This window comes from Dipodomys merriami, unplaced genomic scaffold (assembly GCF_024711535.1).
Source record: "Dipodomys merriami isolate MVZ:Mamm:240054 unplaced genomic scaffold, mDipMer1.0.p SCAF_21, whole genome shotgun sequence".
Taxonomy (NCBI): Eukaryota; Metazoa; Chordata; class Mammalia; order Rodentia; family Heteromyidae; genus Dipodomys; species Dipodomys merriami.
The window spans coordinates 10,266,598-10,278,866 of record NW_027203493.1 but is presented as its reverse complement, the minus strand read 5'-3'; the positions used below and the strand labels follow the sequence as shown (position 1 = coordinate 10,278,866).

Sequence of the window (12,269 nt, the reverse complement as noted above, 5' to 3'; positions counted from 1 at the left end):
TGTAATACAGATATCTGTGATTCTCTTGCAATGTGAGTGCAAGGACTTTAACTTTACTTATCTTAATAAAGTTAGAGTAGGTGCCATTAATTTTGAAATGAAGCATGCTCAGCTTACTTTCTCTACCTTATTTGTCATTTTTCCTCAACAAGTGATATTAGTAGTACATAACTATGGAACACATGTCTCTTTCTAACATCTACTTGCATTTTCCCTCTTTCAGGCACAATAAAGATGTTGCCCTGGTCAATCTGGCAAATGTCCTGCACAGAGCACACTTCTCTGCTGATGCTGCTGTTGTGATTCATGCGGCCCTGGATGACAGCGACTTCTTCACCAGCTACTACACACTGGGCAATATTTATGCAGTAAATACTACTTGCTATTTCATGAACCATAGCACTCTACTTTCTGGACCTTATTGTTCTTTTCTGTCTGTAGAAGTTTTCTTTTTTCCAATGGAAATGAAATTAGGGAGTGAGAAAAAAACAAAAACAAAAACACCAAAAAAACAACACAAAATTGTGTATTAAGGTCCTAGCCTCTTAACAACAACAACAACAAAAATCATAATTAAATTGATACAAATTTTAAATTGTAGAATGTACTTTAAAGATAGCAGTGCTATCTTCCTATGGCATGCCTTCATATATAATTTTCATGGCAGAGTGAGATACAGATGTGATTTTTTAAATCACTAGGGATTTTGTACAGATGCAACCAGCCATGGCTGATGTTTCCTCATTGTTTTTTGTCTCTTCAGATGCTTGGGGAGTACAACCACTCAGTGCTCTGTTATGACCACGCTTTGCAGGCAAAACCTGGGTTTGAACAAGCAATAAAAAGGAAGCATGCTGTCCTCTGTCAACAAAAACTTGAACAAAAATTGGAGGCTCAACATAGGTAACTGAAAGAAGAATGTTTCACTGAAGCATATGCTCCATGGACCATTAGATTAGATAAGGATGACGTCACTGTTAAGTAACATTGTCATGAGAATTAAGAAAGAAAACTCCATACTGTTCCTTTTCTCTAAATACAGGTGGTCTGGCACAGTCCATTGAGAACATTTGCAGTAGTGTTGTGGTCAGTCTAGATCTTCACCATTTTGACCATCCATTTCTCTCATGAAGCTGTGGAACACAGATTAATGTTGTTTGTATTTTTGTGGTGGAACTGGGGATTAAACTCAGGGACTCATGCTTGTTAGTCAGATGCTCTACCACCTGAGCGTTTTAGTTTGTTTTTTTAAATAGTCTCATGCTTTTGCCTAGGCTGATCTTCCTCCTACCTACACCACCACACATCTAGAGCCAAGAAAAGACTTCTGCATCTAAGTTTTTCTTCTAAAAAATAACATTTATTTAAATCACTCTTGAATTTATAATATAGGATGTACACTAAAGATTGTTATAATGGAAAAACAGAAGCTTGTTCTTTTTAAGTAGATTTTAAGTAGATTTTTTAAGTAGGATTTTAAAGTTCTTTTTCTGGTATGAAAAATTATTAAGATCTCTTCAGCGAACACTGAATGAATTGAAAGAGTACCAGAAACAGCATGACCACTACTTGAGACAACAGGAGATCCTAGAAAAACACAAGCTGATTCAGGAAGAGCAAATCTTAAGAAATATCATCCATGAGACTCAGATGGCAAAAGAGGCACAGTTAGGTAAGTAAAGACTCCCAAGTAATTGAAGGCATACCAGAAAATTGAATTACTTTCATAACTTTCATGCAGCCTTATAGCAGTATAAAGTTGTGTTTATGACTTTCCTAGTTTTTTTTTTTTTTGGGGGGGGGGAGGTGTTCAGTCGTGGGGCCTGAACTCTGGGCCTGGGCGCTGTCCCTCAGCTCTTCAGCTCAAGGCTAGCGCTCTACCACTTGAGCCACAGCACCACTTCCAGCTTTTTTCTTTTTTTGCTTATGTGGTGCTGAGGAATCGAACCCAGGGCCTTATGCATGCAAGGCAAGCACTCTACCACTGAGTCACCTTCCCAGTCCCTTTCCTAGTTCTTAAAATTTAGATTCATCATGCTAAGTATTACAAGAGACCTGGGGAGCTGATTTGGCTGATTCTTCCTATACACATTTTGAAATTAAAAGCAAGTCTTAGATTCTAAGAGTTCTGTGTTTCTCTAGTTTTAATATTCATATCAGCCTCTTAAAAATCATGTTAAAATACAAGTTGGCTCAAACCTGTAATCCCAGGAGGCTGGGATGTGAGGATCCCAGTTCAAAGCCAGCCCAAGCAGGCAAATCCAAGAGACTCTTTATGTCCAATTAACCAGCAAAAATTCAGAACTAGAGGCATGGCTCAAGTAGTACAGTCCCCACCTTGAGTGAAAAAGCCAAGAGAGAACACAAGGACTTAAGTTCAGGTCTCAGTAATGGCATTAAAAAAATGTAAATTTTGATTCTGGAAATTTGAAGTGGGACCTGATGTTCTGCCTTCCTAACAAGCTCCCTGGTGACAAATGTTGCTTCCTGCTTAAATATTGCACTTTGTGTAACAAGGCCTCACAGTAAGCAAACACAAGCCAGACATGCCATAGAAACAACCTATACATACTCTGGTTAACACTAGCAAAATAAACTTCCTTTATTTGTTTATTTCTTGTTCCCTTAAAAACAAACACTTTCAGAAGTAAGATTTAAGACTATAATTTGTCTCAGACAGGATTCTCAACATAGTTCAATGGATTAGTTGCAAGGGGTTCTCAGAACTATATATAGAATTGTTTATGTAGTTTTTTTTTTCTGGAGAAAAGTAAATATAGCTTTTATTAAAACTCAGCTGGGCACTGGTAGCTAAAGCTTATAATCCTAGCTACTCAGGAGGCTGAGATTTGAGGATCGTGGTTCAAAGCCAGCCTGGGTAGGAAAGTCCATGAGACTCATCTCTAATAAACCACCAGAAAACCAGAAGTGGTACTGTGGCTCAAGTGGTAGAGCTCTAGCTTTGAGCTGAAGAGCTGAGGGACAGTGCTCAGGCCCAGAGTTCAGGACTGACAAAAAAAAAAAAAAAACCACCTCTTAGAAGCTAGGCACTGGTGGTTTACACCTGTAAATCTAGCTACTCAGTAGAGATCTGAGGATCACAGTTTGATACCAACTGAAGCAGAAAAGCCTATGAGACTCTTACCTCCAATTAACTACCCAAAAAAGCTGGAAGTGGATCTGCGGCTCAAGAAATAACACCTAAGCTCTGAATTCAAGCCCCAGGACTGGCAGTGGGAGGGCAGGGGAAGAATATGTACAAGCCAGTTGCCTCACCTATAATACTCAGGAGGCTGAGGTCTTTGGATTGCCATTCAAAGCCAACCTGGGCAGGAGAGTCTGAGATTCTTGTTTCTAGTTCACCACCAGAAATCTGGAAGTGGGGCTGCAGGAAAATGTCCAGAGTCTTAAAACTGCAATCAGTTGGCTGTACAGTCAGAGATTTCAATGATCAGGTGGTAGAGAGTCCTTGGGTGTTTTGTTTTGTTTTGTTTTGTTCTTTTTCTGTGCTGGTACTGGAGCTTGAACTTGGACTCGTGTTTTCACTTGGCTTTTTTACTCAAAGCTGGAGCTCTACCACTTGAGCTGTACTTTTCGCTGATTAGTGTGATATAAGAATTGAATAAAGTTTCCTGTCCAGTCTGCCTTTGGACTGAGATCCTCAGATCTCAGCTTCCTGGTAACTAGCATTACAGATGTGAGCCACCAACCCCTACTGATTACTTGGTTTATAATTGGAGAAACTGGGAAGTTTTTTGGAATTATTCCAGGTATCCTTGAATAAGTACTCTGATAGATTCTGAGGGATTCTGGGCTTAGACTATGAAAACATAGGTTATTGCTGACCTTGCTTATATTTGTGTAACTTCTTTTTTATACCAGGAAACCATCAGATTTGCCGTCTGGTCAACCAGCAGCACAGTTTACATTGCCAGTGGGACCAGCCTGTGCGCTACCATCGAGGAGATATTTTTGAAAACGTGGACTATGTTCAGGTGTCTTTCTTTTCTTTTTTTTTCCTAATCTAATTAGCTTTTGCATATTTGAGAATAATAGCACATTTTACTACTTTGATTTCTGTGTATTAGTTTACTGAAACTTATGGCTGTCATTTAAAGTTTTTATGATTTTGAGTGTTTTGTTAGTGAAGTCAGATTTTGTTGTGAATATTCAACTATTCCATGTGTTTCCCAAAGTATGCATGTATTTGCTTCTTTCTACTTTACCCTAGGAGCTAGAATTGGGCTGTTACTACTATTCCTTCAAAGCTTTTACCTCTACTCTTAATCTGCGAGTAAACCTATTTATAAAATATGAGAACTATCTCTGTCCTAGAATCATCAATCCATTTAGGTTACCTTACCAAAACACCAGCAAGAAAAACAGAAGTGGTACTGTGGCTCAAGTGGTAGAGCACTAGCCTTGAGCTGAAGAGCTGAGGGACAGTGTTTAGGCCCAGAGTTCAAGTCCCACGGCTGACAACAAAAAAATGCTTTCTTAATCTTCTTTGCTTCTACTAACAGCACACGAATTTTATAGCATCATACTCATTTTAGTCCAGACCAAGGAGGGAAATAATAAACTAAATCTCTTAATTAGTTAATCATTAAACCTAAAAGAGACTGAATCATACAGGAGAAGTAAAGGGCCAGGAAGGCAAGCCATGTTCTTTTCAATGACAATGTTGCTTGCATATCCATGGAAAACTACTCTTATTGCCTAGTTCTTTCTAAAATTTTGTATAGCATATGTAATTTTTTTTTTTTTTTTGTCCTGGGGTTTGAACTCTGGGCTTGGGCTCTGTCTGTCCCTGCACTCTTTAGCTCAAGGCAAGCGCTCTACCGCTTGAGCCACAGCGCCACTTCCGGTTTTCTGGTGGTTTGTTGGAGATAAGAGTTTCACGGACTTTCCTGCCCAGGCTGGCTTTGAATGGCGATCCTCAGATCTCAGCCTCGTAGAGTAGCTAGGATTACAGGCGTGAGCCACCAGTGCCCAGCTAGCACATGTAATTTTTCTTGGTTTATATTAGTTATAGGGGGGGATTTCATTGTTACATCTCCACATGTTTATACTGCATTCCAACCAATTTTAATCCATCATACTCCCTGCGTTCTTCCCTCTAAGAAATAGCATCTCCAAAAACTTTTTTTCCCATTATATTTAACCCACTTTTGATAGTTTTTAGTCTTCTTTATCCTCTCCCCAAAAGAATCCCCTCTTGCTAGTCCCCACCCACCTACAGTCTGTTTCTCTTCCCTCCCAACCCTTATTGATCATCAGATTTTTTTTTTTTTAGTTTCTTCATGTTGTTCTCATGTATACTTGTGATGTATTACACAATTACCTGTTTTCTTTTTCCATTCTCCTCTCTCCTCCTGAGTAGTCTTTTGGTGTGTATGGGTATTTATACTTATGTGCATGTCCATGAGTATAAATGAATGTCTTATTGGTCTAGCTTCCATATATAAGTGAAAATATATGCTACTTTGTTTTTGAGCTTGATTTGTATTGTTCAGTATGATGTCCTCTAGTTGTATCCATTCACCTGTAAACGACATGATTTCATTTTTTTCTAATGGCTATGTAATATCCCATGATGTATATGTATACCATAATTGCTTTATCCATTCATCTGTTGTTGGGCACATTCCATCATTTGGCTATTATGAACAGTATTGCAATCAACATGGCTGTGAAGATGTCTTTCTGGAATATTGATTACTCTTCCTCACGTATATGTCTGATTTTTTAATTAATGAATTTAATTAATTTCTGATTTTCTACTAATTGTGATTATCTAATAGCATTTTTAGTTAAATTCTAACTCAAATAGAAAAATGGCTTTCTGTGCCAGTGTTATAAGTATATGTGCACTTTTAGGTACAAATCATAATTCCTATTCATTTGAAATTGGATTGAACTTTATTTCCTAGTTTGGTGAAGATTCGTCAACCTCCAGTATGATGTCGGTGAACTTTGATGTTCCAGCAAATCAGAGTGACAACAGTGATTCCATCATGTCTTCTCCTGTGGCCCATTCTGTTCTCTGGATCTGGGGCCAGGACTCTGATGCATACAGGGTAAGTGTATTCAGGATGATGAATGAGTTTTCTCCCACAGACAAGATCTCTTTAAGCAGTGGCTCCAAAACCCAGTAATTATGATGATTTGTATCATATTTATTAAATGGAAGACATTCCACTAGGTAGTAGATGAAAAAGATGCAGGCTCTACCTTGAATTCTTCATCACATGCAGTAATAGAAACTCTGATTTCGGAAGTGGCGCTTTGGCTCAAGTGGTAAGAGTGCTTACCTAGAGCTGAAGAGCGCAGGGACAGGGCCCAGGCCCAGAGTTCACGCCCTATGACCAACCAAAAAAAAAAAAGCCTTAAAAAATTTCATAGCATGAAAGAAACTCTGATTTCATTTCATAGCTTTGTACTCTCCAGTGTAAGCACAAACTTTTAACAAGTATTTAAACTTGTTGTAATAGTATGCTTTTATATATATCACTTTTTGTCTTTCTTTCATTGAAGAACTCACATTATCTCACAACTGAACTCATTTCACAACTATGTATTAATATAATTCTAGGAATAAAGTAGTAAAGTGTCTTACCCTCCTGGAGCTTACATTCTAGTGGAAGATACGTATAATAAGCAAGCAAGTTGATAAATCCCCATTTCTAGGCCAGCTATAAAAAAGTCATATGTTAGCTGGTGGCAGTAAAGAAGTATGAAGACAAAAGCAGTGTATTTTTTTATTCACTATTAAATTTTCAGAATTTGTTTATCCTAACAGAGTTAATTTAGCAATTCTATTTAACTATTTATTATATAAACTCAAATTTGGTAGCTTCAGGTATAAGTTTAGTAAGCCTCCTATATTTAGAAAAATGAGAATTTTATAAATCAAACAATTGTTAAACATAAGTATATGTATGTTTTCAAGTGTCAGTCATAAACTACATCTCCAGTTACCTTAAACAAAAGAAAATCTGTCTTTTATTATGGGACATGTGGAGATAGGCTAACTTCAGGTTTGATTGACTGGCTCAGTAATGTTCCCAGTGACTCAGTAATGTTCCCAGTGACTCATTTCTTTACTTGTCTTCATTCTGTCATGTGCAGTATTGGTTTCATATGAAAACTTGTTTTCCTCATGTCACAGAGTGACATCCGGTAGCAACTGGAGTGATAAATAACACTTGTTTTTCTCTCTAGATATCTCAAGTGCATTTCTCCTTGTATCTCAATGACTTAAATGGGCTAGGCTTTCCCAAGCTTTAACCAATCTGGTAAAGTGGGTGGAACAACCACTTTAGACTTAGATTCTGCAGTAGAAGGAATATTACAGTATTTACATTTATCACATAGTATATACCACAGTATCTACATTTATAGTAGTAAATTTCCATACCATTATCAAGATGACATTTGGCATCTTGAAATAGTGAGTCTAGAGTAATCTCTGAGAAGTTCTGTTTCTTCTTCAGGACAAACAGCATGTTCTGTGGCCTAAAAGAGCAGATTGCACAGAAAGCTACCCTCGAGTCCCTGTTGGCGGAGAATTGCCAACGTATTTTCTGCCTCCAGAGAACAAAGGACTCAGGCAAGTGCTGATGGATTTAGCAAAGCACCTGATTCTGCATGATTGTCATCTGACAGTTCTTTGAGAGCACCAGCCTTGGACTTAAAAGGTTAAGTTTTTATCTTGAACTCACCCAAATTTTGAAAATGTGAATCTTGTTCCTTTTTCTTACGCCAGGATCCACGAACTCAGCAGTGATGATTATTCTTCAGAAGAAGAGGCCCAAACCCCTGACTGTTCCATAACTGACTTCAGAAAAAGCCACACTCTGTCCTACTTAGTCAAAGAATTAGAGGTCCGCATGGATCTGAAAGCCAAAATACCAGATGACCATGCACGAAAAGTAAGGCTCACTTAGGCTGGTGTTTATTGCCGTCCAGTATGGGTGACTTCAGAAGCCTCTTAGGTAGAACAAAACTTTGAAAGAAGGGAGTCAGTTAGCTTTAAGTCTATGAAACTGAAAGACAGAGTTAAAGAATTGCTGAAAAGTCAGTTGTACTATTAAAGGAGTGCCAAGAAGTGTTCCTTAGCACTGCTTACATTCATAGACCACCTGAATACTACTTACTAAATAACTCAGAGGGCTTAGAAGATGAGTAACAGAGAACTCTCTCTTAACCTCTCTGTCTACCAGAGGCCACTCTGATCCCTGCATTTTAGCCTCGAGTCCTCTGGCAAATACAAGTTTATATAATGTGAAAGCTTGAAAGTTCTATTTCCCTGGATTTATCAACCCTGCTTTTGTCTTTCATTTGATCCTTAGGAATCTGTATCAATTTGATAACTATTTTGCAAAGTTGTGAATGAGTTTTTTATGCTATTTTCTTCATTTCTGTTGTTTTATATGGCCAGCAATGTGTTACTACTGATTATAGATTTCTATATTTGATAATATCCTGTAGATACAAAGGAAATAATTAGCTTTTTGTTGAAAAAACAGACCATCACAACCACCTTTTTAAAACTTAACTGCAAAACCAGCAATTACTACTTACATTCAGCACACATTTACTGAGGCAGGAAAATATCTTCCAGGTACGTTTTAGTGCTTGAAATAAAAGACAAATAGGCTATGGCCTTTGTTTTAGATTTCCTCACAGTTACATAAGCACTATGGGGAAATGAAGTAGGTTAATTGGGGATCTAGTGCATTCCAGTTAGGCAAGATAGCAGATTCTTAACATATTAGATATTACATGTTGTCTTTAAATAATTTTTCACTGTATTTTTGGCTCTTAGGTGGACTTTAATCAGATACAGCAAATTCATGCTGTGTGTGTGTATCTGTGTGTGTCTATATTGTATCTTTTTAACTTTCTTAGTTAAAGGAAAATAGTGTGAACAGGTCAGCACCTGATAATATGTCAATGATCTTATGCTTTACATATGATTGTAAATAGCTATTCAAAGAAGTTTTTCCTGAAGAGCTAAGTTAAGGCCATTATCTATAGAAATTCTTTTTAAATACCTTTCTTGTTCTTTTCAGTTGAATGTCTTTCTTTTGATGTTTTCAGATTTTACTTTCCCGTATTAATAACTATACTGTCCCAGAGGAAGAAATTGGGTCTTTCTTATTTCATGCTATTAACAAGGTGAGTCGTTTTCTTTGAACATCTGAAACTTAGATGCTTACTAATTATAATTAAATGCTAAAATATACTTGCTAAAGATACAATTGAACAAGTACTATAATTTTTTAACTAACTGAGGTATTTGGGTTTTTTCAGCCAAATGCTCCTGTCTGGCTAATACTCAATGAAGCTGGACTATACTGGAGAGCAGTGGGAAATAGCACTTTTGCTATTGCCTGTCTTCAGAGGGCTTTGAACTTAGCTCCACTTCAATACCAGGACATTCCTCTTGTCAACTTGGCCAACCTTTTGATTCACTATGGCCTTCACCTTGATGCTACGAAGCTGCTACTTCAAGCTTTGGCCATCAATAGCTCTGAGGTGAGGGTTTTTATGCATTTTTTTTATAGCTCCATATTGTTACATAGAATAACTGTTTTATAGTACAATTTGTGATTCTATATTTTAAGAGTAAAAATGTGTTTTTATTTTGATTTGTCCTTTTTAAATTTTAAATGAGTGAAATTTAGAATTATACAGTTAACTTTTTTTCAGAACTTAATTTAAATAACAAAGACACGACTGTAAAAAGGTAATTGCTACTGTCTTACATCAGTCTGAAACACCCAGTTTTTTTTAATGATAGTTAATTCTTTACTAATTAATAATTTGTTTATTTGTCATTATTCATAAATAAACAGGTAATAAAGACAACATTCATTAGTTTGGTTAAATCCTTAAGAGTTCAGAGAATCTATTCACCTTCAATCTCACCTAAAATATTATCCCTGTCTAGAAAAGCCAGTCTTCTGATAGGAAGCTTCCTAGGGTCAGCTCTGGTACTTGGGGATTTTGTTGTTGTTGTTGTTGTTGTTTCATTTTTGCTCAAGGCTAGCACTCTACCACCACTTCTGGCTTTTTCTGATATGGTCATACTAAGGAATTGAACCCAGGGAGGGCTTCATGAATGTTAGGCAGGCACTCTACCACTAAGCCACATTCCCAGCCCTGCTACTTGGGGTTTAACACCATCTTTTGGTACTCCAATGTTCCAGTCTTTGGCTGAACAGTATGAAGAGCTCTGTGTTCATCATACTATTCATTCTAGCACACAAACATACTGCTTAATGTTGTACTATTTATAGATCTATAGAGATATTTATACCATCCAAACCAAGCACAGTTTAAAAGCTGTTTTGATAAGAGTAAGTAGGCAGGTAAATATCCATATTCTGGACCTCCCACATGCAGTCAAACAGTAGAGTTATATCAGTACTTGGTGACTGTCTGTACTTCCTAACTTTAGAGATATCATTTCTCTTTATTTTTTGTCTAATTTTAGCATCCCTGAAATTATGGTACACGCTATAATTTTGTCCTATTAACTTTAATATTTTATATCATTATAATACATAGTTAAGTTGATCTTACTTAATAATACCTAAATATGCTTTATATTTAGAGAAACCTTTAGAAGAAGTATGCATGAATTGTTTAGATTTATTTAAGATACCCCCAATACAGATTTTTTTTTTAAGATTGAGAAGAAAATATTAGTGGTAGATTGCTAGCCTTGAGCCAAGAGGCTTAGGGACAGCACCCAAACCCTGAATTCAAGCCCCACCAACCACCACTACCACCACCACCACCAACAACAACAACTCTCCCCCCCCATCTCTCTATCTCTATCTCTCTCTCTCTCTCTCTCTCTCTCTCTCTCTCTCTCTCTCTCTCTCTCTCTATATATATATATATATATATATATATATATATATAAAACCTCTTAAGAGTTTCCTTTGGAATATATACACAAGTTTACAACTGGATTTTGTTTTGGGGGGATAGGTCAGTTGTAGAGCTTGAACTTAGGGCCTGGGAACGGTCCCAGAGCTCTTCTGCTCAAGGCTAACACTTTACCACTGTGAGCCACACCTCCACTTCCAGTTTTCTAGTGGTTAATTGGACATAAGAGTCTCAGTTTCCTGCCCAGGCTGGCTTTGAAACACAGTCTTCAGATCCCAGCCTCCTGAGTGGCTAGGATTATAGGTCTGAGCCACCAGCACCTGGCTTACAACTGGATTTTAAGCAAACGTTTATTATCAGAGGAAGTTGCCAGTAAGTAGATATTTATCCAATGCTTACTGTGTGTCAGGTCCTGGTATAGTGAGAACCAATGACATATATGTCATTTGGGACATGGAGGGCTCACACAGGCTGCATTTCTTTATAACACTTCCTATGGTTGGTTCACTTTCTACTGCTACCAGCTAAGGCACCTAGGCAATGTTTTTCTGAATCAAAAAGAGCTCTCGAAGATTAGTTGCCTTTTCATGTTTTAAAATCTTTATTAAAAGTTTAAATTGTCAAATATTGTGGTACTGCATTCAGAATAAAAGGTAAGGCAATGGTGGATCAGGATAGATAATCCTCCCCCCCCCCCAAAAAAAAGTACTTTAATCAGTGCCCTTTCTCCAGCTACCAACTTTTTTTTTATGTTTTTTTTTATTGTGAAAGTACTGTACAGAGGGGTTACAATTACATGGGCAAGATAATGAGGACATTTCTTATCAAACATTGTAGCTCCTGCTTTGTTTCCCCTTCCCATTCCTTCCCATCCTCCCCCTGCCCCCCCAATCCTCCCCGCTTCCCCTCCCTCCCCCCCCCACCAAAGTTGTAAAGTTCATTTTCGACATAACGACTTGTACATCTCATTGTTGCAATGGGTCCATCTGTATCCCTATTTAAACGATTTGTTTTTCCCCTTCCCCTCCACAAATTATACCGACATCAAATACAGTGAAAGCAGGGGTTATACTGTGGGGGAGGGACATACAAAGCAACAAAGAAATAATCTTATAAATGTGTTAGAAACAATTGCATGAAAGAAAAAAAAACATTTGAATACATATCTTAGGGTTCATTTCCCTAATATCACATTATCTGACCTTTCCTGCTTGACTCAGACATATACTAGATATTGCAAATAAGGAAAACCATGGGACCTATGTTTCTTTGGGCCTGGCTTACTTCACTTAATATAATTTTTTCCAAGTCTTTCCATTTCCTGACAAATGGGACAATGTCATTCTTTCTGATGGAGGCATAGA

General features: G+C 37.4%; 1 protein-coding gene across 1 annotated transcript in view; it reads left to right on the top strand.

Moving 5' to 3' along the window:
* Ttc17 (tetratricopeptide repeat domain 17) overlaps positions 1-12,269 on the top strand; it is a 76,930-nt gene that overhangs the window by 28,086 nt on the left and 36,575 nt on the right. The window contains exons 7-15 of the mRNA XM_070032548.1: positions 224-368; positions 764-903; positions 1,512-1,672; positions 3,883-3,995; positions 5,934-6,080; positions 7,497-7,612; positions 7,769-7,934; positions 9,106-9,183; positions 9,319-9,543. Of these exons, the coding sequence (XP_069888649.1) occupies positions 224-368; positions 764-903; positions 1,512-1,672; positions 3,883-3,995; positions 5,934-6,080; positions 7,497-7,612; positions 7,769-7,934; positions 9,106-9,183; positions 9,319-9,543 (1,291 nt within the window). The remainder of the gene's footprint in view (positions 1-223; positions 369-763; positions 904-1,511; positions 1,673-3,882; positions 3,996-5,933; positions 6,081-7,496; positions 7,613-7,768; positions 7,935-9,105; positions 9,184-9,318; positions 9,544-12,269) is intronic.